The 24122-nt window shown below is 42.9% G+C and overlaps 1 protein-coding gene across 1 annotated transcript; it reads right to left on the bottom strand.

Moving 5' to 3' along the window:
* Positions 1–715: 715 nt before the first annotated feature.
* LOC141992227 (torsin-1A-interacting protein 1-like) lies at positions 716–23013 on the bottom strand. The gene is made up of 8 exons (XM_074961050.1): positions 22610–23013; positions 19628–19702; positions 17981–18055; positions 17038–17085; positions 10997–11113; positions 7780–7842; positions 6793–6852; positions 716–4714 (listed from the first exon to the last, which is right to left on the bottom strand). The coding sequence occupies exons 1-8, from the start codon at positions 22809–22811 to the stop codon at positions 3924–3926; spliced, it is 1431 nt and encodes a 476-aa protein (XP_074817151.1). The 5' UTR covers positions 22812–23013; the 3' UTR covers positions 716–3923.
* Positions 23014–24122: the final 1109 nt, after the last annotated feature.

Raw genomic sequence — 24122 nt, 5'->3', positions numbered from 1 at the left:
CCAGGTCAAGAAGTTCAGGGATGAGTAACTGGAAGTGGTAGCTAACCAGCCTGGATGAAATGGTGGAGAGAGCAAACAAACAGGGAGATGGGTTGGAGTCTCTTCTGTTGATGCGCTATCCTGAACAATTTACTATGTACGGCCAGTATTACATGCATTTCACCTTTAGGCACCATGCACTGACTTGCCCATGCTTCTTGTTCTCATAATGCTACACTTTTCCTTTCCTAGGACTTTTATCTGTAATACTGCACTTTAGACATGGAAAACCATCAATCTTCAGTTCTATCATTGGGTATGTGTTCAGTCTATGTTTGAGTTTGCAGCTTCTTACTGTGTGTACTGTACTCTTTGGTGCGGGGGGTTTCATCACTATTAAAAACAAATCAATTGCCCTGATTATTTGTCTGTAACATATGTAACTATGTTCCCTCTAAGTGTACTCTAGACTACAGTTCCTCTCTTTCAGAGTTTTTGCCCTGATATAACTGACTCGTATTCCTCCTGACTGACTCCACTGGACCCTGGCTGCTAATAGCCACAGTATTTATACAAAAAGAAAAGGAGTACTTGTGGCACCTTAGAGACTAACAAATTTATTTGAGCATAAGCTTTTGTGAGCTACAGCTCACTGCATCCACTGAATGCATCCAATGAAGTGAGCTGTAGCTCACAAAAGCTTATGCTCAAAATAAATTTGTTAGTCTCTAAGGTGCCACAAGTACTCCTTTTCTTTTTGTGAATACAGACTAACACAGCTGCTACTCTGTAACCAGTATTTATACAGCACTTTATGCTACTTTAATTGGTTCAGCTCCCCTTCATTTGCACTTGCAAATACTAAAGATGTCTCAACCTCCACCCAGCATCTCCAACCAAAGCTTAAAAAACACACTACTCCAGCATATGCCTGCAGAACACAAAGTAGCACTTTATTTTCTATCAGCCACAAGGTGAATTACAAACTTTTCCTTGCTCTAGCTGCTGCAAGCACACTAACTCATTTCCATGGGTTGGGTTCACTGGTCTGTGACAGCTAGATCCAACTCAGCTTCAACCTCCAGTGAGGCGGTTGCTCTAGAAGCCAAAGTGCTGTGGAGTGGTTGGAAAAGACTTTCAGTGGCAGGAGTGACACTGTAATGGAAAGGGAAGCCTGAAGAGGACGATGGTCAGCAGCCACCTTGGAACAGTCTAGAGAAACCTGAACTTCTGCGGTTTGTGCTGTAACTGTTCTGTGATACAATAGAGAACCTCCACCTCCAGGGCTGTCACTGATACTTCACAAGCATCAAACGTACATAAAGTAAGAAGAAAAAAGTATAATTGCTTGGTGGAGTGAAGTTTAATGAATTAATGCTTGTAAAGCATGTTGATATCCTCCAGTGACATGCCCTATAAATGCCAGGCATTATTCTGTTTTCTAGCTCTTGGGCCTCCGTGGAAATGCTGAGACAGGTAAGAAATCACTTGTGAATTACTTCCATCATACCAATTACTAAAAAGACTGGAAACTGAAGTGTAGTCTGCAAGGTGGCAGAGTAGACACTGCATCATTCTTCCCCCAATATTGAAAAAACCAACTGCAATTACAGATGCCTTCTCAATTAAAAGCAGGTAACAACTTCTTGTTTTCAGCCTGAATGCAAACCGTCTGGGTGAGGTGAAAAGGACAGTTAACAAGGTTAAAAATCTCAGACAAACGTGTTTACAACTCAGAATAAGTATGTCCTATTCAGAGAATCCCTAGTAAGAAATGATGCAAGAACACCAGTTAAGAGGAAGTTCTCGGCTACATTCCCAATCTACATGAATGTGATGCAGCTTTCTCTCAGCTAGCCAAAGATTATTTTCATGAATTTTATGTAACAGCTCAGATGGTAGGAGGGGGGTGTCTCTGTAGACAAGCCTCCGCCTCTCCAAGCGGCTCTGTATGGACACGTATAATTCAAGGAACTTGGCCAAAGCTGTCAAGTTTAGGTGCCCAAAATTAGGCACCTAAGTCTACATTCAAGTACCTAAATCAAAGTGGACTGATTTTCAGAGGTAACTACATTTGAAAATGCTGGCCTGTAAAAAAAAAAAAAAAAAGTTGACCACATCTTAAAATTCTATCAGCAGTCTTAGAACAGGTTATAAAACAAATAGGTAAATTTATTTCTAATGGTTACTAAAATAGTTTCTTTAAATTATTTACAAATCATATTGGTCATTTCCAACTAATATAGTAAGTAACATACAATTTTAAAAAACCACTTGTCCAATGAAGTGTTTATAACATTTAAAACTTTTCTTCATGAGCTGTTCTTACACACACAAAATGGCAACACTTCCATGTCTCTCTGCTGTATAAATACCTCTACACAAAACAAATTAGTCATCAGTTTCCAGCTCTCAAAGAAGGGCCAAATCCACCGCTAGCGTAAGTGGTCACAGCTCCAAGTCTATGGAGTTTTCTTGCACCAATCATTAATCCAGCCCATTTCAGATCACAAACCAGAGTCTTTTCTGGTAGTCTCAGCATGGGGACTTAGCTGCCCTTTCACCCCCTACAGATAAGTCCTTTTTAAGGACTTTTATAGCAAGACAAAGGGAAGTTTGAGTAATGGATGTGTTAGAGTGCCATCAATCTGGCAGCTATTGTAAGAAAATGTATCTTAAATTTGAGCAGTGTCTCCTTCAAATCCAAGAAAGCTGAACGGATCTGGAACAAGACACACCCAAGATGAGATACTAGGCAGCAGAGAGGCATGAAAGAATGACAATTCTTCTGTGGGTATAGAAATACATACATGATTTTTAATCGGTGGTAAATTTTAGGGATTTTTGGCATGAGGCACTCAAAATATAGTCAACGCATGCATATCAAGTCTGTTTTTCTTAAAATTTACATAGGAAGCAGCAGGTTTTATGCAGACAAATGGGGAGTCATTTGGGACAAGGCTTACAACAGTAATAAACAAATCCTCTCGATGTAAAAATACTCTTTTCAAATAAAACCTTTGGATCTAGCCAAAATAATCTGTTCAGAATGTACACATCTTAGGCCTTTGAGAAGGGTTTGATGAGGCCTTTTTAGCACACACTGGAACAGCATTTAACATTTCCTCCTTGAGATTTGTAAGTCTTAAAACTTGATGCAGAACAAAGGATTCCTGGGTGCTCTGCAGAGCAGATGCACTAAGGGGTTATTTTATTAACTGATGTGTTAATGCCCAGAGCAATCACTTGCACCTCATTCATCCCAGCCTCCAAAATTGTGGGGAGGGGAGGAAGGCTCATCTAAACAGAAGAAAAACAGCTTTGAGAAGTCTCTCCTGAACCAGATCATCATCATCTATTTAATTCAGCCAGTCTAGGAAACATGAAGAGACAACTTATACCCAAGGCCATGGTCAGCTGGAGAAAGAAAGCCGATGGTTGGATTCATGTAGCCCCATCTCTACCTCCAATTAATAAAATTAAGCCTCTGAGAATAGAGGGGAATGTTATTCTGGTAGATTGGAAGTAGGCAGAGGAGACTGGAGAGGAGTCTGGAATCTGCTAGATCCCATTATCTTGCCATACTCAACGGCAGTACTACCTACTGCTGGAAAAAGTTTCAGCAGAGAGACGCTTGTCTACTGCACACAAGAACAGCTTTACATACAGAGGGATGGCTCTACAATGGGGCAGGACATTTTTACCTACAGAGCACTAGGCCCAATAAGTTACTGAGGAGAGAGCCACCTAAGAGCTGTGCTCCATATGTACGCTCTCCAGTTGTCTAGAGAGAACTCCAGTTCCTTTAAATGCAATCACCCTCCCCGTCCTTGCTCTGCAGAGAGAACAGCGTGTGCTGCCTCTGCTCAGCAGTTAAGTTCTGCACTGCCCAGGCACCACAACACTGGTTTCTATTCTTCCAGGTCTCAGATTTAAGTCATCTGTTAGCAGCCCTCCTTAGGGAGAGCATTTTCAGGCCAAACAGGCAGGACCAGGTGGGATATGCGGCTCCACAGTCCACTCAGCTTATCTGTGTCCATGTGATTATAGGAGCTGGGAGTGTCTGAATTGGTGAATTTGGCCCAGAGAAAATCCCGCACTCTCTCCTCAACCTCCAGCAGGCTGAGGTTCTTTCCCAGTGACTCTTCATCCAGAAGGACAGTTAGCAGAAGAGTTACATCCTTAAATGCTGCATTTTCATGGTCACAGTACTTGTAGAAGATCAAAGTGGAGCCTGCAGGCAGAGACTCAAATCGATGCACCACAGCTGCTTTTTTACCTTCCTTGAACCCGGAGCTTAGTTCATGATCTACTTCCAGCTTGACATCGTCGCTATCCAGCATGGCTTTTGCAGCCCCATCAATCTTGATTGTGGCAGCACTCAGGGAGGAGGAATAAGCTTCAGCAATCTGGTTACTTAAGCACTTTAGAGATTTTTCAGCTTCTTGAGCAGCTGTGAGCAGTAAGATGGCAGGCTGTGAGTGAGGATGGGTGGTATTGAGTCGTTTTATAAGGAACATTTGGATTCTCTCCCACAGTCTCGGATCCTGATTTGGATAGACATTCTCAAGTTTCTTCATCTGGGTCGCAAATGCTTGCGCAACTTTGATTTCTTCCCTTGGCAAAGTCTTGGAGGATTGATTCTTCCAGATATGCCATATAACAGTAATGGAAGCTACTGCTAATACCAAAATGCACATCCTAAAACATCCTGCACTGGACTGTCCAACAGGCTCTGCACAAAAGAGAATGTTAAAAATAAGCAAATGCTTTCATTATTCAATGGGGAATCAATTAGTATGGATGAGTGAATAGTGACATTTCTAAAGACCCATTTTCCTATCCCATAAACAACTGAACACCACAAGGTAATGGAGACACCCTGGAGTGAGAAAGAAGGACTTAACTTCCTTAGAGGAAAAACTGCAGGGTAATGCAAGACATCGGGTACATTTTTCAAAAGCACCTAAACAACTTAAACACACAAGTCACTGTTTGAAAACGGGACTTAAGCATTTTTGAAAATTTTGCTCACTCATATTCTAACCATAATTTATTCTTCTTTGATTAGATATAATTAAAAACACATTAAAACGTATCTTAAAGAGGCAGGTCAAACCTGGCCCAACATTTAAGTTTTGTAAGAATAATCTTCTACAAAATCTGAAGGCAACAGAAAGGAAAAAAGTAAAGCCATAGAAACCAATCTCAATGGAATTTTTAAACAAAATGAACATTCTTCATCACTGTTTGTAACTCAAACATTACTGCATTGTGCTAGTGCTGGGGTTCTCAAACTAGGAGTCACAAGTTTATTATGTGGGGGTTGTGAGTACATGCCTCCCAGCTAGCTACCAAGTCTGCTGTGAAAAGTGATATTAAACATACAAATATCACTTTAAAATAGTGTTAATATTAAAAAATATGTTTTTAATTTTGTAAGGGGGGGGTGTCACACTCAGAAGCTTTCACACTCTGAGAAAGAGATCACCAATACAAAAAGTCACCGTGCTAGTGCATAAGAACCCAGAAGTTAAATGGTCTCATCTGTTCATTCAGAGAACTCAAGAAGTAAAAGCAGGGGATGACGAGGACACAGGAAACTGCATCTTACCATTGAAATGCATGGGAAATCAAACATTTGAAGATGGGTTACAAGTTTGTTTTTTAAATGTTGTTAATTTAACAAAGTGATTGAACTATTAACCAGGGTTATTGTCAACATTAAAAAAGCTTATATCATGTTTTTAAAAATCTTATCCTCCCCCTCCCGTCCTACAGGGTCTGATCCTGTTTCCAAAGAAGTCACTAATAAACCTCCCATTGATTTCTTTCGAAGCAGGATCAGACCCATAGCAAGGAGATGCATTTCTTGGATCCTAAATACTACAGAAAACTTTTGTCATCCTGTTTTCTGATGATTACTACAATTGAATTTGAAGCATCTAATTTAAAAAAACAAAACAAACAAACAATGGAACACAGAACTATCACTATGCGTGCCCCAAATTTAATCTCATGTAGATGCCGGAGTCTATTAAAGGAGTAGTGGGCAGACCAGGTGGAAATCTGAGAAATTAGACAAGAAGCCTCGAGTCATCTTTCCCTCAGTGCTGAAAATATGTCTCCTGATAAGCAGGATCTGTAATGCAGGTCTGTTCTAGTAGGACCCACTATACAGCACCAAGTTAAAGGAGCTTGAATACAAGGATGGGCACGAAAATGGTTAAATGCTATACGTACATTAAACCAGAGATGGGCAAACTATGGCCTGCGGGACTGTTCTGGCCAGCCCTTGAGCTCCCGGCCAGGGAGGCTAGCCCCTGGCCCCTTCCTTGCTGTCCCCCCTCCCCCGTAGCCTCAGCTCGCCACGCCGCCAGCGCTCTGGCCTGTCGCTCCTGCCAGGTGGCGTGGCTGGCTCCGGCTGGGCGGTGAGCTCCTGCTGCTCTGAACAGTATGGTGGGTGGGTGGGGGGGAGAGGAGTCATGGTACAGAGAGTGGTTGGATGGGGCAGAGGTTCTGGAGGGGGTTGGATAGGCCTGGGAGTCCCAGGGGACCTGTCAGGGGTGTGGATAGGGGTCGGGGCAGTCAGGGGACAGGGGCTGTCAGGAGTCAAGGAGCGGGGAGGGTTAGGTGGGTGGGGGTTCTGAGGGGGGCAGGGACACATAGGGGGGAGTGGGTGCCAGCCTTTTTTTAGGAGGCACAGCCTTCCCTACCTGGCCCTCCATACAGTTTCACAACCCTGATGTGGCCCTCAAGCCAAAAAAGTTTGCTCACCCCTGCATTAAACAGATCTGAAAGCAGGAATCTTACTTTTGGCTGCAGGTTGCGAATGCTTCAGCGTATTGGGTTGAACTTGAGATTCAGCTTCACCTGTTGGAGTGATGGGAGGGAAGGGGAGTTAAGATGACAGAATCCTGATCCATTTATCCAGTTATCAATGGAAGAGATGAGAAATATGAAAACTGATTTTAGCTCTAAATTCAGTCTAGCTCAGGGATTGGCAACTGTTGGCACGCAGCCCGTCAGGGAAATCCGCTGACAGGCGGGGACAACTTGCTTACCTACATCATCTGCAGGTTTGGCTGATCACAGCTCCTACTGGCTGCGGTTCGCTGTTCCAGGCCAATGGTGGCTGTGGGAAGCAGCGGCCAGCACATATCTCAGCCCACGCCACTTCCCACAGCCCCCATTGGGCTGGAACAGAGAACTGCAGCCAATCGGAGCTGCAATTGGCCAAACCTGCGGACACTGCAGGTAAACAAACCATCCCAGCCTGCCAGCGGATTTCCCTAATGGGCTGCATGCCAAAGGTTGCCGATCCCTGATCTAGCTTCTGCTTTTTGTAGATGAATTTACAGTAAAACAGGCAGAAAGGTTAAAGGTTAAACAACCTGACCTCATTGACAGCACTGCTTAGCCAGCATTGTCTCACTAACAGAAGTGAGAAAGAGACTATGAATTCAGCAGTCCTAGCTGCTACTGTAACAAATAATCACTTGGAAAGGATTTCATTTCAGGTTTGCATCAAAAAGAGTTCAAAGCCAGCCCTGCCCAGTTCCCAGAGACAAATACAGTGGCATGTTCACAACTGTTTCAGGCCAGCAAACTGATCTCTTTCAACTGGCAGACCAGCTTCAGTTTCCCATCCACACTCTTCCCAGGTCCCCTTTTTCACAAAAGCACGAATAACCAAACATGCTTATGGAGAGCTAACAAACTCCTCAAATGCTGAACCACCAAAAGAAAATCACAATCAATCTATACGTAGGTAAATGAGAGGCAGTTTTATCCACATACTTGATCTCCTGAATGTCATCTTCTGGTTAAACACTGGTTGTTTTTGTACAACTGTTGGGGTATCTGGAACATAGTAACAGAAGAAACATATGCATATTTTAAAGCAATACTTTGACTGTATTAGACTGAAGAAACAGAAGAAAAGTAGTTTTGTCAAGCACAATCTCAGGCCTCAAAGTTACTTCTGCCCACCAACCTGCTGCATATCATCATCAGAAAACTGGACCAGAATAGTGCTTTATAACCCAAAATGCAAGCTTTTATATGAAAGTGAGGCTTTGGAGTATTCATGTAAAAAATATGAGAAGGTAAAAGATGATAAAAAATTTCTCCTGAAAAGAACAGTGTCAACTGCATTCCATCAACATGTATGAATGTGCACACCATACAGTTATCAGTTATGGTTTCAGTAAGGGTACATGTTATGTTTACTCACATGGTACAAAACCACCTACATTTATGGTTCCTTGAGTCAAATAAATCCTGTGTAATCACAGCAATTGCCTCAAAGATGAAAGATCTCATATATAGATAGGTATATAGATGCATAGTGACAGATGGGGGGGGGGGGGGGGAGAGAGAGAGAGAGAGAGAGTGTGTAGAGGATGCTAGCAGAAACAGGCAGGCAGAATCTGAGCAAGGAAGATGAATGGCTAATGGAAAGGTACCCCAGAATCCCAGGAGATAACCTAAAACAATTGACCCCGATCAGAGGTTTATGAGAAGGAAAACTCAGAAGTGAACATACGGGACACGAATGCTTTGTATCATGTCTAATACTTCAACACAGTGTTTGCTCAGCTGCAGCCACATTTTCCTGTCACATTGGGCAGTGTCCTCATTGGTGGCTGCTCATTGTTTGAAATTCAGAATAGGATTACATTCAAATCACAGAAGTCAGCACAATAAAATGCACAGAGATCATAAATTTAAGACACTGACCAATTTGGAGACAAATCAATCACGGACATAGTACTTCCAAACTGCTACTCAAAGGGCAGCTTGGCATTTGGGATGCAAAGGGAGATTTAAAACAGTCACTTCTTTCTCATGCAGCCTGTCCCAACCTACACTCTTAGCTGCCTTTATTTCCTAGTCTTTGTATTCAGTCACTGGATTTCTAAGCAGAGGACGGAATGTTATAACTAAGGTGAAATTAATTCTCATGAGAGGTACCACCAGACGAATGCCTTTTGGAACCAAAACCACTTGTTTAATACAAAGGGCAGCCATCTCACCATACACCTGAAGTCTGAAGGGTCATGCCTAGGGGCAAGGGTGCTAAAGCATATCGATTGTGTAGGTGTTATACACCACCTCCCTGAAACTGAACGAAGGCCAGCACAGCTCTGCTTTTGCATGCACCTCCTCTCTCGTCTCCCAAGTCCAGTTCATCTCCATGCTTTGTCAGGTTGGTGCACCTGGCCGCTCCCCAGGTCTTCTCCCATAAGCAATCATATAGCAAGTTGATTCAATTTTGACCAAACTGGATTTGAACCATACCCTATTACCAGTCCTCAATCACCCAGTCCTCCATCAGTGTATCTATTCAGACGCTTTAGTATCAGTTGTAGGAACTGCAAATCAATTTATCTTAAAACATGTCTTAAAGGGGCCCTCAACTTTAAAAAACCTACTTCTGTCTACAAAGTCTTTTTGTACTATTACAAGTCACATCTAAGATGTCTATAACAGAGAGTAGAGGAAAAAATTCTCTTCCATCACTTTATTTGATAGCACTTGGTATAGTCAGTTTCCATTGCTGGAGTCATGGGGAGGTGTCAGTAATTCAGCTCTTCTGGAAAAAAAGAAGGCCACCTAATTAAGTGGCTATGGTCCCACTCCTGGAAACACACACATGAATAAAGTTACTAACATGAGTCTCATCAAGCAAGTGTTTGCAGGCCAGGGGCCTATATGTGCACTTAAATCTAGGATTTCACTTTTGAGTATTTTGGCCTAAGACAGTGTAAATCTTTTGAGTATTTTGGCCTAAGACAGAGAAAAATCCACACAAAAAAAATCCACAAAAATTGTCAAGGAGCTTTTTTCAACTGATTAGGTTTCAAATTAACAGTGCTCCTTTAATAAAATTAGGAGAATTTCAACTTTATTATATTTAAACTAAAATGACTTATAGTAGATTTCTCATGTTTAAACAAGATTTAAGCAATCTAGAAAACGAATCTTCGCTCTATGTTGTGTCACATGTTTGTTACTTTTCAGCAAGATGACAGCCTCCAGCAAGAGATGGCAAACGTCCATCATCAGAACCCAGGACACCACAGACCAGGGCACACCAACTCAGAGTGGCTCCAGACCCAGCCAGAACAACAGATGCAAAACCTACAGACTTATCTCCAGTAATACAATGATCATCATCATCACCACCACCACACCCCCCGCGGGCCCCTGCACCCCCACCCCACACACCACCCTTCAAGATCCATGGGTCCTACTCATCTAGTGCACTAAATGTCCCAACAATTATGTGGCGGAACCAATCATTAAGCTCTCAAATGAACTCACACAAGACAAACACCAGATCACCTGTTGACAAACACTTTTCACAAAGCGATCACTCTATATCTGACCTATCAGTCCTCATCCTCAAAGGAAATCTGCACAACACTTTCAAAAGATAAGCCTAGGAGCTTAAATTCATAACTTTGCTAGACACTAAAAAACATGGTCTTAATAAAGAGACACTAATGTATGTCTTATTACAACAATCTGTAACCCACTAACCCCCTTTTAGTCCTATGACATCAGGGGTGTTAATAGGCCACTTCACCTTGAATGGTCCCTTAGAATATATCATAAGTAGTTAGCATAAACTCTCTGTTCAATCTTTCATTTAGTTGTGACGCTCTTCGTACCTTTCCCACAGCTGAAGAGCTCTATCTAGCTTGAAAACTTCGCTCTCTCACACCAAGAGCTTGGTCCAATAAAAGATGCTACCTCACCCACTTTGTCTCAGCTGTACAAATATTATTGCATATATATCAAAGAATGGTTCTCTCTGCCCAAATTTTCAAAATGCTACACTGAACTACAAAACCGTACTGCCATATATACAGGACTGTACTGTAATGATATCTTGTTATGTTTTACTTTGTCTGGCCCAAAGTTCAAAGTTTAAAAACTGAACTGATAATCATTGGAGACAAACCCTTTGACAGAAAGAGGGACGGCTGCAAAACACCACTTCCATTACCTCTTGGCGGTTGATAAACAGTCTTCTTATAATTTTCCCCATCATCATTTTCAGATTCATTGTCACTGTAGCCATCAGCATCCTCTTCATCTTCCTCCTCCTCCTCCTCCTCCTCATCTGCAAAAGACAACAGGTTATATAAAGATTAAGAACTGCTTGCCACACAACTCAAAGGCTATTATATATAGCTACAGCATGACATTTTACAGAATAAAAGGACAGGTCCCTGTCTCAAGAAGTTTATGGCCTACACTAACCATGGGACATCAAAAGATGAAGGCTACAACAGGAAAGGTTGTAAGATAAACTACTGGATGTACATATCTTGTTTAGTTGCTGTTTTGCCAACTTGTGTAACTGTTTGGGAACTACAGTTCTCCCTTGGGTAATGTTAATAGTTGGAAGGAGCAAAGTCCAGCAAGATGGCAGGCCAACCAAGAGAATCAAGCTAGGAGGATTTGAAAGAGTGAGGTACCACTATGTGGTGCACAGAGTCAGAGGGATATTTCAAGCGTTCAACAGGGGTGTGGCATGATACATAGCACAGAGCTCACTGTGAGAGGAAATCAAGAGAGTGACTAAATGCACTGGGCTGACAAAGCATAGAGCAAGAACACAGAAAAGGTCGTGAAAGGAAGAGCAGAGCTGTACAGCACCTCGAAGGTGAAAGGTGATCAATTCAGACTGGCCTCCCAAGACTACAAAAATACATACAGGTGTGAAGAGGTTTCTTTGTCTTTGTTAAAGAAATAGCCCCTTCCTACCTTGTGTAATACCAGTCCTCTCAGCATTCCTTCATAAAAATATCATTGCCTATTCTGCAGTTCCTGCCATCTAAAACAGTTTTTATATTACTCCTTTTCATTTCAAATCTTAGTTGACTAACTTCTCATACGTATGAGATAATTACAGTTTCACACTCACCCCCTAGTTATATTTAAATCTAAGTTTGTATTAAAGATGCAATATTATTTTGTAAGGTATTGTATTGCTGAAGTCATGGGCTTTCCAATTCAGGAGCCACAGTCTAAACAAACCTGAGAGCTCTAAGTGAACAGAGTTAGATAGGAACCACCAGACTGGATCAGACCAGAGGTCCATCGAGTCCATTATTATGTTTCTGACAGTGGCCAGCACTAGATGCTTCAGAGGTAAGGGTAAGAACCCCCCAACTGGCAGATGTGAAGTAATGTGACCCCAACATTCAGTCTCTTCTTGATCTCTAGTAGTTAGAGATTGGCTTAAGCCCTGAAGCATAAAATTTAATATTCTTTCCAAAAATACGAAATTATTTTCTTTTGATAAATGTGTTTTGTTTTTTTTTAAATCTCAGTCCACAAGTGGGAATCTCATATTGAAACACAAGGTTGTAAAAAGTCAAGGACCAACACACAGTAGGGGAAAATGGTGCCAGTAGAGGCAAGAAGCCTCTTGATGCTACTATGGCCCATGACTGGAGACCCCCCAAGACAACTCTGATTTCTGCAGTAGTAATATCTACGCTACACTAGACTTTTCTGCAGTTACAGATCCCCATCGCCGCCAAAGGAGGGGGATTAGTTTAGAACTTACATAGAAAGGGGCATAGCAACTATTAGCAAAAGTTTTCTACTCTTTAAGTGTGCCACAGTTACCACTGTATTCACAACAGACCCATTAGGCCAGATATTTTTACATGGCTGATAGCTACAGAAGCTGTTCATAGTCATTTGCTCTCAAACTGTGCTCAAGATCTCAGTTTTGCCTTCCCACATTCAATTCTTTCAATATTCACCTCTAAAAATGTACTGGGGCTTCTTCCAAGCCCATATTTGCAATTAATACTTAAAAACTCCCCTATATAATGCTTACAGTGCGCACCAAGGCCAGTTTAGGGAAGACTGCTATCCTATGCCCTAATAGCATATAAGAAATATGTACAGCTTTCAAACTTCTCAAAAACCAATAAAAGCTCAGACACGGCCTGCTACAGGGCTTTACTTTTATTGAATTTTTAGGATTCCAAGAGATTTAACTACTGAAAAACTGCTTCTGTTGCAACAGTGTCAGTCAGTGATTCAATAGCAGTCTGTTTGCCTATTTAAAAGGCATTTATATGCTTCACTCTAAATTGTTTGTCTGATAGATTAGGATTTACTCTAGAAAGTGAGCAAGTGGAGAAAATTTTTGTAGTATCTAAACATCCAGGTTCTAAACATCCTGTTTAAATGTAATAGGAGTTTCCTATCTACAAAATGAATGTATCGGTGCAAAACAAAAAAGTTAGAAGTAAATTAGTTCTATTAATTGACTATCTTTTTGAAGTAATAAAATATGACGTTTACAAAACATAAATTGCATGGCTATTTGTAAGGTGATTATTACAGTAGAACCTCAGAGTTACGGACACCTTGGAATCAGAGGTTGTCCATAACTCTGATATATTTGTAACGCCAAACAAAGTGCAGTTCGGGCTCCAGTTCCAGCAGCTGACATTCCAGGACAGGCTCCAACAGCAGCTGAACTCCCTCCTCAGCACCAGCAACTTCCTTGCAAGCAGCTTCTTTCCCTGGCTCGGACTAAATTTGCAAGCTTGTCCCCCTCCCAGCCGAGTGTGTGCGCGCACGTAAGCAAACAGCACATCCCCCTCCCGGCCGGGGGAGTAGCGGCGCAGACCCCAGCACTGCTCCTGCTCTGTTGTCTCCGTCTGCCTTGGGCCGGCAGCCACAGCACCTTCACCTCCTAGCTGTAAGTGGCTGCGGGATGGGGACAGGAAGCCAAAGACGTGCCTACCTTTAAGATGCAATAAAGGCACAGTACAGTATTTCTTTTTTGGGAGGAGAAGGGCGTCTCTACTGCTGTCTGATTGGTTACTTCCAGTTTCACATGGAGTCTGGTTGACTGGTCAGTCCATAACTCCGGTGTTCGTATCTTTCAGGTTCTACCGCAATAAGTAATTAATAAACTGCTGCCACATCACTTAAAGCATCTAGAACTACAGTGCAATGGAAAATATACTGTAGGAACAGTCCTACCCTGGGAGATGGGATAATCAGTTTTTTCCATTACCAGTTTTCAAGATTTTAGAACATCAAGGTCAGGATCGAGTGTAAGACCTTCCCACAAATCTAAGGAAGATGGGTTTTCAAAACTGTTGCAATGTGCTATCAGAAAAGCAAATAGTCAAGGAACTCAAGACAAACCCTTACTTTAAAAAAATATTAAAAACAAAAAAAACACCCACCCCAGAGAGTGCATGTACCACACTCAACTTGATCAGAAAACAAGACTAGTCAGTTTCACTTTTACTTAGTTTCACTTCTGGGCTCTCATGCAATAGCACAATTGCATCTGGGTTTTGTGAGGGTGCCAGATGTCCAACACTCTTGGGGAATATTTCACCACCAAAAGCATAACACTGTTTTTGCTGAAGTGTTTTTTTAAGTTTTCACAAAGACACTTCTTTATGCCATGGGCTGGTCTATACACAGTTTAAGTACCAACTTACCTATATCCATTTAAAACCTGATCTTTAGGATTGGTGCAACGCCACACTGTGGACACAGTTATATGGGTATAAAGCTGCTTATATCAGCATAGCTTATTTCCATAACAGAGTGTGTAGACAAGCCCTTCGATTTGTAAAGCTTTTCTTTCATGAAAAACCTACATTTGGGACCTTAACTACTTGTCAATTCATCTTTAACATTCTTAGGCTACCCAGACACTCATGTACTCCCAATAGTTTACACAACATACATGCAGGTCTCTCTTTAGATGGAAGCAAAGAACAGAAAGTAAGTGATACTTATTCTAGGAACAGCTCACACCAATTTTGGGGCTAAATTTAAAATCTATTTGTCCAGTTTTAAAAATACTCTCCAGTTATCAAACAGTAAGAAGAACATAATGAAACAGTGGGAAATAGTTTTATTTCACATAAGATTAAAATACACTGCTACAGCACATAAAATCTCCAAATATGAAATCAGATATCTATGTTGTTCAATACAACAGTTATTTAAGTCACTACTACTACTTGAAGCGAAAATATAGCTATTAATTCCCTTACAGACTTCAGCAGTTCCAAAGAGTTTTAACCTGGTTGTAATGATTTACTACAGACAGAAGTTTGAGAAACACAGGAATTCTCTCCAAGAGCAACTTTCAAATGTTCATCTGTATGTCTTAGGCCCTATAACACTAATGGTTAATGGGGAGTCTCCTTTAACTCACGTAACAGTGGTCTATCATCTTGGAGAAACTGGGCTGTGATGGGGATAAAATTATGCAAACAAATCTCTGAAATAATAGCAAAAGAGTACAGCTGAAAAGGGCTGTCTATGAAAGCCACAGCTTGTTTTCTTTTTACAAGGTACAGTGTCAAGTTCCTTTTAAGAAACAAACCTTTGTTTCATAAACCCATCCTTAAAGAAATCTGCAGAATTAAGCAGAGTTATTTGTCAACTAGAGGGTTTTTTCATAAGCTCTGTATTACAGGAACAAAAGTCACAGGAAAGAGGAAGATGCAGACATCTGCAATTTCACTTCCTTCGTGAAACTAAATACGGAGGTATAAATCTTGCCTAATATCACCAGCTAGTAATGCAAACTGCCTGTCTGCGGAGGAAAAAGTTATCATGTAAGCAGGTAGCATCTTTAACCTGCTCTTAGAACAGCAAACTCTCACCCTGCCTGGAGTCTGGCTTTATCAAAAAGGGAAACAAATTCCAGCCTGAGCCTTTTCCTCAGGCTTGGCTGTTCCTAGGTTCTTCCCTATGGCCCCTACTGTCCCAGGATCCTTCTGCCCAGAGAATCACTCCCACCTTCCCTACAGGAATGGAGGAGTTAACAAGCCACACCTAACACAAGACTACTGTAATCAGCAGCTTTAGACAGGGCCTACCACCTGCCTACATGGTGGGTCTTCAGAACATCCCTGTTTTGGTGACTGATCTTATTTGACACAGCCAACAGTAGGTAACACGCCAGCAAATCAGAAACTAATGTTTTAGAGTATTTTCTGATAGCCAAAGCATATAAGACTGTTCTTTAAACTCTTCAGAATCCAGTTTTTAAAACTGGTACTGAGCTCAGCCATTCCTACAGTATCAAAATCCACTATGCAAAGTGATTCAATCTGCAAAATTATTCACTGTATAAGACACAATATACAATAGTGAGTGTGGTTATCATGATAACTGTAAACACGAGGCACAAGCCAAATGACTAATACTTTCAGCATCCAAAACATGCCTTTAGTGTAAAAATCACTTATAAAATGGAAGGTTTTGTTTAAAAAAAAAACAAATCAAGAGCACTGACATTTATAACCTTCTTAATCTTTGTTCATTTACATAAATTTTAAATATATAGCTTAAAAAAATACACACACACCTGACACCTGTGGCCAGATCTACACTAAAAAGTTAGGTTGACCCATCTACATCACTCCTGGGTATGAAAAATCCACATCCCAGAATGAGGGTTAGGTCAGCTTACCTATATCATTGTAGGCAGCACAAGGTCTAGAGAAGACTTTTTCCATCCACATTACTACTGTCTCTCGGGGAGGTGGATTAACTACAGCAATGGGAGAACCCCTCCAGTCGCTATAGTAAGCGTCATTGCAGCAGCTGTGCCACATGCAACTTAAAGTTTTTGCATTGGGATACTGTTTTTTAAATTTCAGTTCTATTCATGGCGGTGTCATAGCAAATGCAATTCTGAGTAAACCGAAATCCTTTCGAAATAAAAATCCAGCCAATCAGCTTCCAGTGTCATGCAGTTAGACCTCAACCTTACTGTATTGGAGCGGGGGAGGAAGACCAAAAAAGTCATTTAATAGCACGTTGTCAGAGGCCTCTACTTGGAACACTCAACTTCTCAGCATTTCTCAAGCAGCAGCCAAGCTGCAGTGGCAACGTTCTGTTCTGTATGTGCTCTCACTCCCTCTCTCAATCTGGGCATTACAGTCATAACAAGCAAAACTCATAGAGACAACCGTATAATAGCAAGCAAACCAGAATATTTAAAGTGGAAAAAAAGTCACTTGAACCAACCTGACTCATTCCTTTTGAAATCTCTTTTTGCACTGGAGGGCCTATATTCTGTAAGGCAAAACACCACAAGAACGATTAACAACAAAAAGGAAGGAAATGCAGCAGTCATGTTCGTGCTGTGGTTATCTGATGCAGTGACGGATACATTTCTCAGGACGCTGCAAAGACTGCACTCTTACAGACCAAGCTCCCCACCCAAACTCCAGAGTTTGGCAAATTTAAACTTCGTTATGTCCTTTGTATTTTTGTTTTTTTAAAAAAAATGGGATGTGACAAATTACACCTAACCATTAGACTATCAAGCCTGGTAACCCGCATCTGGCAGTGGTCTATGCTTGATGCTTTGGAGAAGGTACTGCCAAATCCCAACAATGCATTTTGTGAAATGCAATGCTATACATTGGATGGGCTGGGAGGGATCCCTTCCCGACCCTTTTGAGAGAGTCAATTTATATGTTGAAGCATGAGATCTTACTACCCTTCTCTTAGCTTGCATAACTACAGATACTATTGGTCATAGCATGTACTCAGTGTTTTTACAAAAAAAAAATCACACAATGTTATCTGACTCAATTACTATATGTTGCAATATCCCAGCCAACTATTACTACAATTCATGCACTGTAAAACAGTATATGCTTGTATAGCGCCTTCCATCTGATGATCTCAAAGGCTTTACATACATTAGTCCTCACAAACTCCTGTGAGATAGAAGAGTACCATCCCCATTTTACAGAGAAAAAAGCAAGGTGCAGAGATTAAGTGACTTGCCCAAGATTATACAGCAAGTCAACAGCAAAGTCAGAAATAGAACTGAGGTCCCCTAATTCCCACTCCCTGCTGTGATCACTGAACTATGCTCCCACAAGTCCTGTGCATGTTTCACTAACATTATACCCCAACTAGCGAAAACCCATCCTTTAGGTTTAAAAGAAACATTTACCTGTCTGTCGACTCTCTCTTATTCTTGGTCGAAGTAAAGACGATACATCTGCTATGCCAACTGCACTTTCACTCCCTAAAACAAGGGAGAGGAATACATTAAGAGTGTAACTTTTTTAAAAACTGGGTTCTGATGGGTTTATAGAACAGTTTGATGCACTTCCACTAACCAGAGAAAACACTCTGTAAATATGCTAGTTTCTGACTGGCTGGAATGTTAACTCTTATCAGACTATTGGGTATGGCAAATAAGATCAGTGAGTCACCAAAGCAGTCACTCCTCCACCACCAGTACTTGAACCCTCCACTCCATCTCTTCAAGAACATGGTCTTCTTAAGTCCGCATCTCCAGTCTGGCAATTTTCCTGAGGTATGTGGGGTTTGTGCAGGACAAGTAACTGCTAGGTATCCAGGATATGGGCAGCAAAGGGGATGCGGGGACAGGGACAGGAGTGTGAGAACTAGACAGAGACAAATAAGGGGACTGGGGCAGAAGGGTCTATTACCACTAGAGGACATCCCCCCGGGAGGCTGGAATTGATCCCAGGGTCCTCAAGTCTCAGCATTCCTCTGTCATGTGGCAAATAGCTGCAAAACCCACTGACAAAGTGAGTCTCTCATCACCCTCTAATAGCTGGTCCACACAGAAGATTACAATCTACTACCGCAAGCAGTCACTCAGTTAGCTCAAGGGGTATTGGCCAGTGCTCTGGATCTGAAGGTCAAAAAATCGCACTTGCCTAAGGTGCAAGACAGGTAGAATTCACTCCTGAATGAGTGACAGTGTTAGATTCTATGACAGGGACTGAGACAGTACATGCTTTGAAGTCCTTCATTACCACTCTAAATGAAGCAATGTTTGATCCTGCCCCAAAATCTGCCCCTACATCAAACCTAAAGAATCAATGATCACAATGATCAGGCTCCATGAAACTTCCCCATATGTCACCGAAGAGCTAAAGAGGAAGTGAAGTTCCTCACCCAACCCTCCCCCAAAACCCCAATCCTGGAGAGGTTAAAGCAATCAAAGAGGCCCAGAGATCAATAAAAGCAAGATAACAAGTCCTAAAAAAATTGTTTAGTAATACCATCCTTCTAATCCCTAACCATATGGAATAACTGAACACCCGTGGATTAGGAAACCAATCACTTTATGAACAACAAATAAATACTGTTTTCTTTGGCCTAGCACAATCCTACATACAAAATGTTTGATTTTGATGTATCTAAATTATGTGCTGAGACCCAAGGGGCCTCAATATAATAAATAATTGTTTGTAATATTCTATTTTTATGAATCAAATTAATGGAGACTATACAAAAAACCGACTCCTACTAATTTCCTTGCAAAGGGCTTTGGCCACCTTTTTCACAGTAATTATCCTGTTAAGGTGTATTTGAAAGGATACAACAGTGCCTTTACTGTGTAATGGCAATTTAAAATGTAGTTAGTGCCTACCTTAAGGATGTGAAAAAAGACACACAATACTAGAGTGAAGTCTAGTATTTCCCTGCAGATAAGTAAATTATTGAAACTGGGTATTCTAGATATTTTGAGGAACTAATTTATTGTTAGCAATTCATAAGATCTGGGAGGAGAAGACTTCCTCTAACTGACAAAGGAAAGGAAAGAAAAGCCCACTGTTACCTTCTGTCAAGTGTGTCTGACTGTTGTAATTTTTGTTGGCCCTTTGTCTTCTGGTTCTATATGCGGACACTTCATCTTCAAAACATTCATAGAAAAGAAAAAACCAAGTACTTTAGAAACAAACAGGTAAGTTAGTGTGCACCTATCTATAGAAATAAAAATCTCTGAATCAGTCTGGAAATCAAATTTTTATTCAGTTTATAAGAGCACTGAGATTAAACTAGTAAAGTCACTCATATAATCACATAAGAGACGCAAGTTGTGTATAACAGAATATTCATCAAATATTTAAATACACAGGTTTTACAATTCAGCTTAAGCCTTCCTGCTTAATTTTAAGAGTTAAAAAAAAGAGGAAATAGGTCCCAGCAGGGAAGAGGCATGGAAGTAAAAATAAAAATATAAAAATAAAGATACCCACCCAAGACAGCCTGGGTCAAATCAAGCCAGGTCGCCCTAGATCTGTGACCTGGTACTTTACCCTAGTGGCTGTCATCTTGTATTCCAGAAACTAGGGATGTAAAAAGTTAACTGGGTAACTGGTAAGAACTAGTCTTACTTGCTAACCAAGCTTAACCATTAACCCAGTCACGGCAGCACCACCCCATTGGAGCAGCCCCAGCCGGGCCAGCTCTTTAATCAGTTAACCGTTTAAACAAAATATTTTAACTGTTTAAACAGTTAACTTTGTAAATGGTACTTACATCCCTACCAGAAACTAAACTGGCTCTTAAAAACAAAAACAAAATAAGGAAGTCTCAACCCCTTATGGTTGCACAGAGAACATTCAAACTGAGCTGACTAGAAACAGATGCAATAAAGCTTGACAAAGTCAGCAGAGAGCCTGAAACAACTATTCAGAGAGGTGTGAAATGCCCCCCTCTCTCATTGCGTTAAGGGATGTGAACAACTTTGCAGAAGAGCAGCTATAAAGTAGCCCCCTCTCATACACAGATCTAGAACTATGTAGAAGCCAAAAGTTTTACCGCACTTTAGATTTACTACATGGCGAATGAGGCAGGCCTGCTTACCAGTCAACACTGCTACAAAGTAAAGCTGAATTCCATGTCTTAAATTTACGCTGAAGTAACAGAGCAAAATTTGATCTCTGGTGCACAGGAAATAAGGCAAGAGTGAACTCATTGCAGAGGATCAAAATAACACAATAAGCTCATATCTACAAGTTACTTAGTTTAAAATATTTGAATAAGTTTTAGTTCCATTGAGGAAGCAAGTGTTGCATCAACAGACATAGCAACTGTATAACACACAGCCTGACTTCACTTGTTTCAGTGAGCTATTTAAATATAAATGTCACACACTTTTTACACAGGGTCCAGTTCTGCTACCCTTACTCACTAAGATCAATGCTTAAGTCATATGGTATTACTCAACATGAGTCAGAGTAGCAGAATTAAGCGTTCACAGTGCAGAGAACAACCTGCACAATGAACAAGGCAGGGGCCCACAAATAGAGTATGCAATCATAAAGTTAAGCACCATATTGTAATAAATATTTACAGGGGCCTGAATTAACGGTGTACAAGTAACTTCAGTTTAGTCATTCCAGTCTTTTGGCGATTCACTTTAAAAAAATACATCAAAGTTGTATAGAAGGTAACACATCAACTATTTGATAATACAATACAGACTTTCTGGTCCTTTGAAAGAAAACTGATGCTGGATACAAAGTTATGTTGTGGGGAGACAACTAAGAAGAATGTAGTACAATGCACAACTCATGTAGATTCCCTAGAGATTTTTACCATAGACACAAACTGGTGGGAAAACGCTCAGTACAATGCTCAAGCTGAATGTCCTCTGTACCACATCTCTTCCCTCCCTGTCTCAGATGGTCAGGCCACTGAAGTTTAACAGCAAACTCTGCCTTCCTTAAAATGGCAACCCTGCTGGAAAAATTGACTGTATAAAAGAAACATGTGCAAGCAGGTAAGAGAATGGAATTAAATTGTACCCAAAATAAAGCTGTTACTCTGTTTTCAAAAGCCAGTTGGCCCTACCCTGTTTCTTGGAGCACAACTGATTAGTTTACTGGCCAGATGTCACTGTCACATTAGTGACAGGTTTCAGAGTAACAGCCGTGTTAGTCTGTATTCGCAAAAAGAAAAGGAGTACTTGTGGCACCTTAGAGACTAACCAATTTATTTGAGCATGAGCTTTCGTGAGCTACAAAGCTTATGCTCAAATAAATTGGTTCATCTCTAAGGTGCCACAAGTACTCCTTTTCTTGTCACATTAATGATTCCTATGGAGCCAGGTTGCCCCGTCTTCCCCGCCTGGGTCTGCCCCAGCCTTCCTTATCGCGGGAACGGTTTTAAGGGAAGCGTGTAGATCTCCTGCTGCTAATTCACCTGCCCCTTTGAAGCCGTTTAGCTGCATATGACAGAAGTAACGTCTGCTGTGTTTCAGCTGTCCCCGCCCGACACTGAGCAGGCAGACTCAGGGAGCAGCTGAGACGCCGGGCACGGGGAAAGGAAACGAAACCCAACCCAGCCCCAGCCGTGCTGCAGCGAAGCGGTGCCTCTCCCCCGGGGAGCCCCGCACGTGGTGGGTCCAGCATGCACCCACACGGGGTGCACCGTGACCCCCACCACGGGGACGGTCCCAGCCGATCCCCAACCGAGATGCTGAGCACGGCAGCTCTCACTGAACCCAAGGAGAGCTCAGCACCCTGCCACCCCCCGGGCTCCGCCCCACGGAGCCCGACCGGCGACAGGGACCGGGTGAGGCAGAGACTGGGCACGGCCTACCCATTCCCCACACGCCGGTACAGCGTCATGCCCGCGCCCCCACTTACACCACTTCCCCCCTCCCCCGGGCATCCCGCAGCTCTCCCGAGGCCCCCGCCCGCGTCCCTTCACCGCACTCCAGCGTGCCCTGAACCAGAGGATGCAGCAGGGGCGCGACGCGCGCCCGCCCGCCCCAACGGCGCGGGTCGGCAACTGCTCCTGAGTCACTCACTTTCCGAAGCCTCGGCGTCCCGCCGCCTGGTCTCCGGCCCCGGCTGCCTGGCCCCAGCTCTCTGCCGTGTCTGCATCTCCACCGCTCCCGGGCGCAGCGACTGCCTGGAGCGCAGGTAATAGGCTCCTCTCGGCGCTCGCTCCTTCCCCGCTCTTCGACCTTCGTCCTCACGGAACGCCTCCTCCGCCGGCCGCGTTTCCATCCGGACACGCCCCGCCGTCGCGCTCCTCCTTGGGCTGAAGCCGCCGCACTGCGGCCCGCTAGGGATAAACTCCGCTAGTCCGATAATCTCACTTCCTGTTGGCCAGCTCGAGGGGCGGAAGTTTATGGGGTGTCCACTTCCAGCAGGCGGGCGCCATTTTGAGGGGCGTTTCTCTTGGTGGGCTTTGCTGGAGCTGCCTCTCCCTTGGTTGGGAGGAAGTCACGAGGCGTGACGCAGCAGCAGCAGCAGCAGCCCCGCCCCGCCGCCGAACGCTCCGGCTGGGCCCGGCTTTCTCAGCCCAGGTTCTTCCCCATCCCGGCTCCAGCTGCGGAGAAACCTGCCCCCCACCATTCCAGAAACGGTTCCAGCAGCAGCCCTGCCCAACAGTTAGGAGCTAGGTCTGCCGATCCCCTCCCCGCTCCCTCTTCCTCCCCCTCTACTCCTTTTTCCAGCCTTCCTTCCCTCCCGCTCCCTCCTCTCTGTCCTCCCTCCGTCCCCTTTCCCCCAGAGGCGGGGGCTGGCAGTGACACTGATTGGTCTCTGCATGGTCCCAGTTGAGAGAAATGCGAAAGCTTCACCCACACAAGCGCGCCCGAGAAGGCAATGAGAGGGACTTCTAGTTACAGCACAGAACTGGGAGTCCAGAGGCCTTTTCTTGCCTGAACTTGGAGCGGCTGTTTCGCACACGCTAAACCTCACTCAATGAGTAACCGCTTGAAGTCAGTGGAACTACACGTGTATAAAGTTATTCCTGCATCTAAGAATTCGCTGGAATGGGGCCTAATAACGCTGTAGTTCAGTTTTGCTCCAAAATAGGACTAATAAAATACCTATGTCAGAAGGTTGTCACAATTGCAATTCACTAATATATGTAAAAGTGCTGTGAGATGTTCAGATTAAAGAGTAGTCCATCTTTGTGTGGAATGTTGGTGTAGAGGGCTTCTACATCCATAGTGGCCAGGTTGGTGTTTTCAGGAAGATCACTGATGGATGGTAGTTTCCTCAGGAAGTCAGTGGTGTCTCGGCGATAGCTGGGAGTGCTGGTAGCGTAGGGCCTGAGGAGGGAGTCTACATAGCCAGACAATCCTGCTGTCAGGGTGCCAGTGCCTGAGATGATGGGGCGTCCAGGATTTCCAGGTTTATGGATCTTGGGTAGCAGATGGAATACCCCAGGTCAGGGTTCCAGGGGTGTGTGTGTGCGGATTTGTTCTTGTGCTTTTTCAGGGAGTTTCTTGAGCAAATGCTGTAGTTTCTTTTGGTAACCTTCAGTGGGATCAGAGGGTAATGGCTTGTAGAAAGTGGTGTTGGAGA

This window comes from Natator depressus, chromosome 8 (assembly GCF_965152275.1).
Source record: "Natator depressus isolate rNatDep1 chromosome 8, rNatDep2.hap1, whole genome shotgun sequence".
Lineage (NCBI taxonomy): Eukaryota > Metazoa > Chordata > Testudines > Cheloniidae > Natator > Natator depressus.
This window is presented reverse-complemented; position numbering and strand designations above follow the sequence as displayed.

Bases quoted from the DNA above. Each gene is read 5' to 3' on its own strand.
- LOC141992227 (XM_074961050.1), bottom strand. From the start codon at position 22,811: ATGGAAACGCGGCCGGCGGAGGAGGCGTTCCGTGAGGACGAAGGTCGA. The intron at 19,703-22,609 runs GTGAGTGACTCA...AATGTTTTGAAG, and splicing joins GGACGCCGAGGCTTCGGAAA to ATGAAGTGTCCGCATATAGA. The intron at 17,086-17,980 runs GTAAATGTTTCT...TTTGCCTTACAG, and splicing joins AAGAGAGAGTCGACAGACAG to AATATAGGCCCTCCAGTGCA.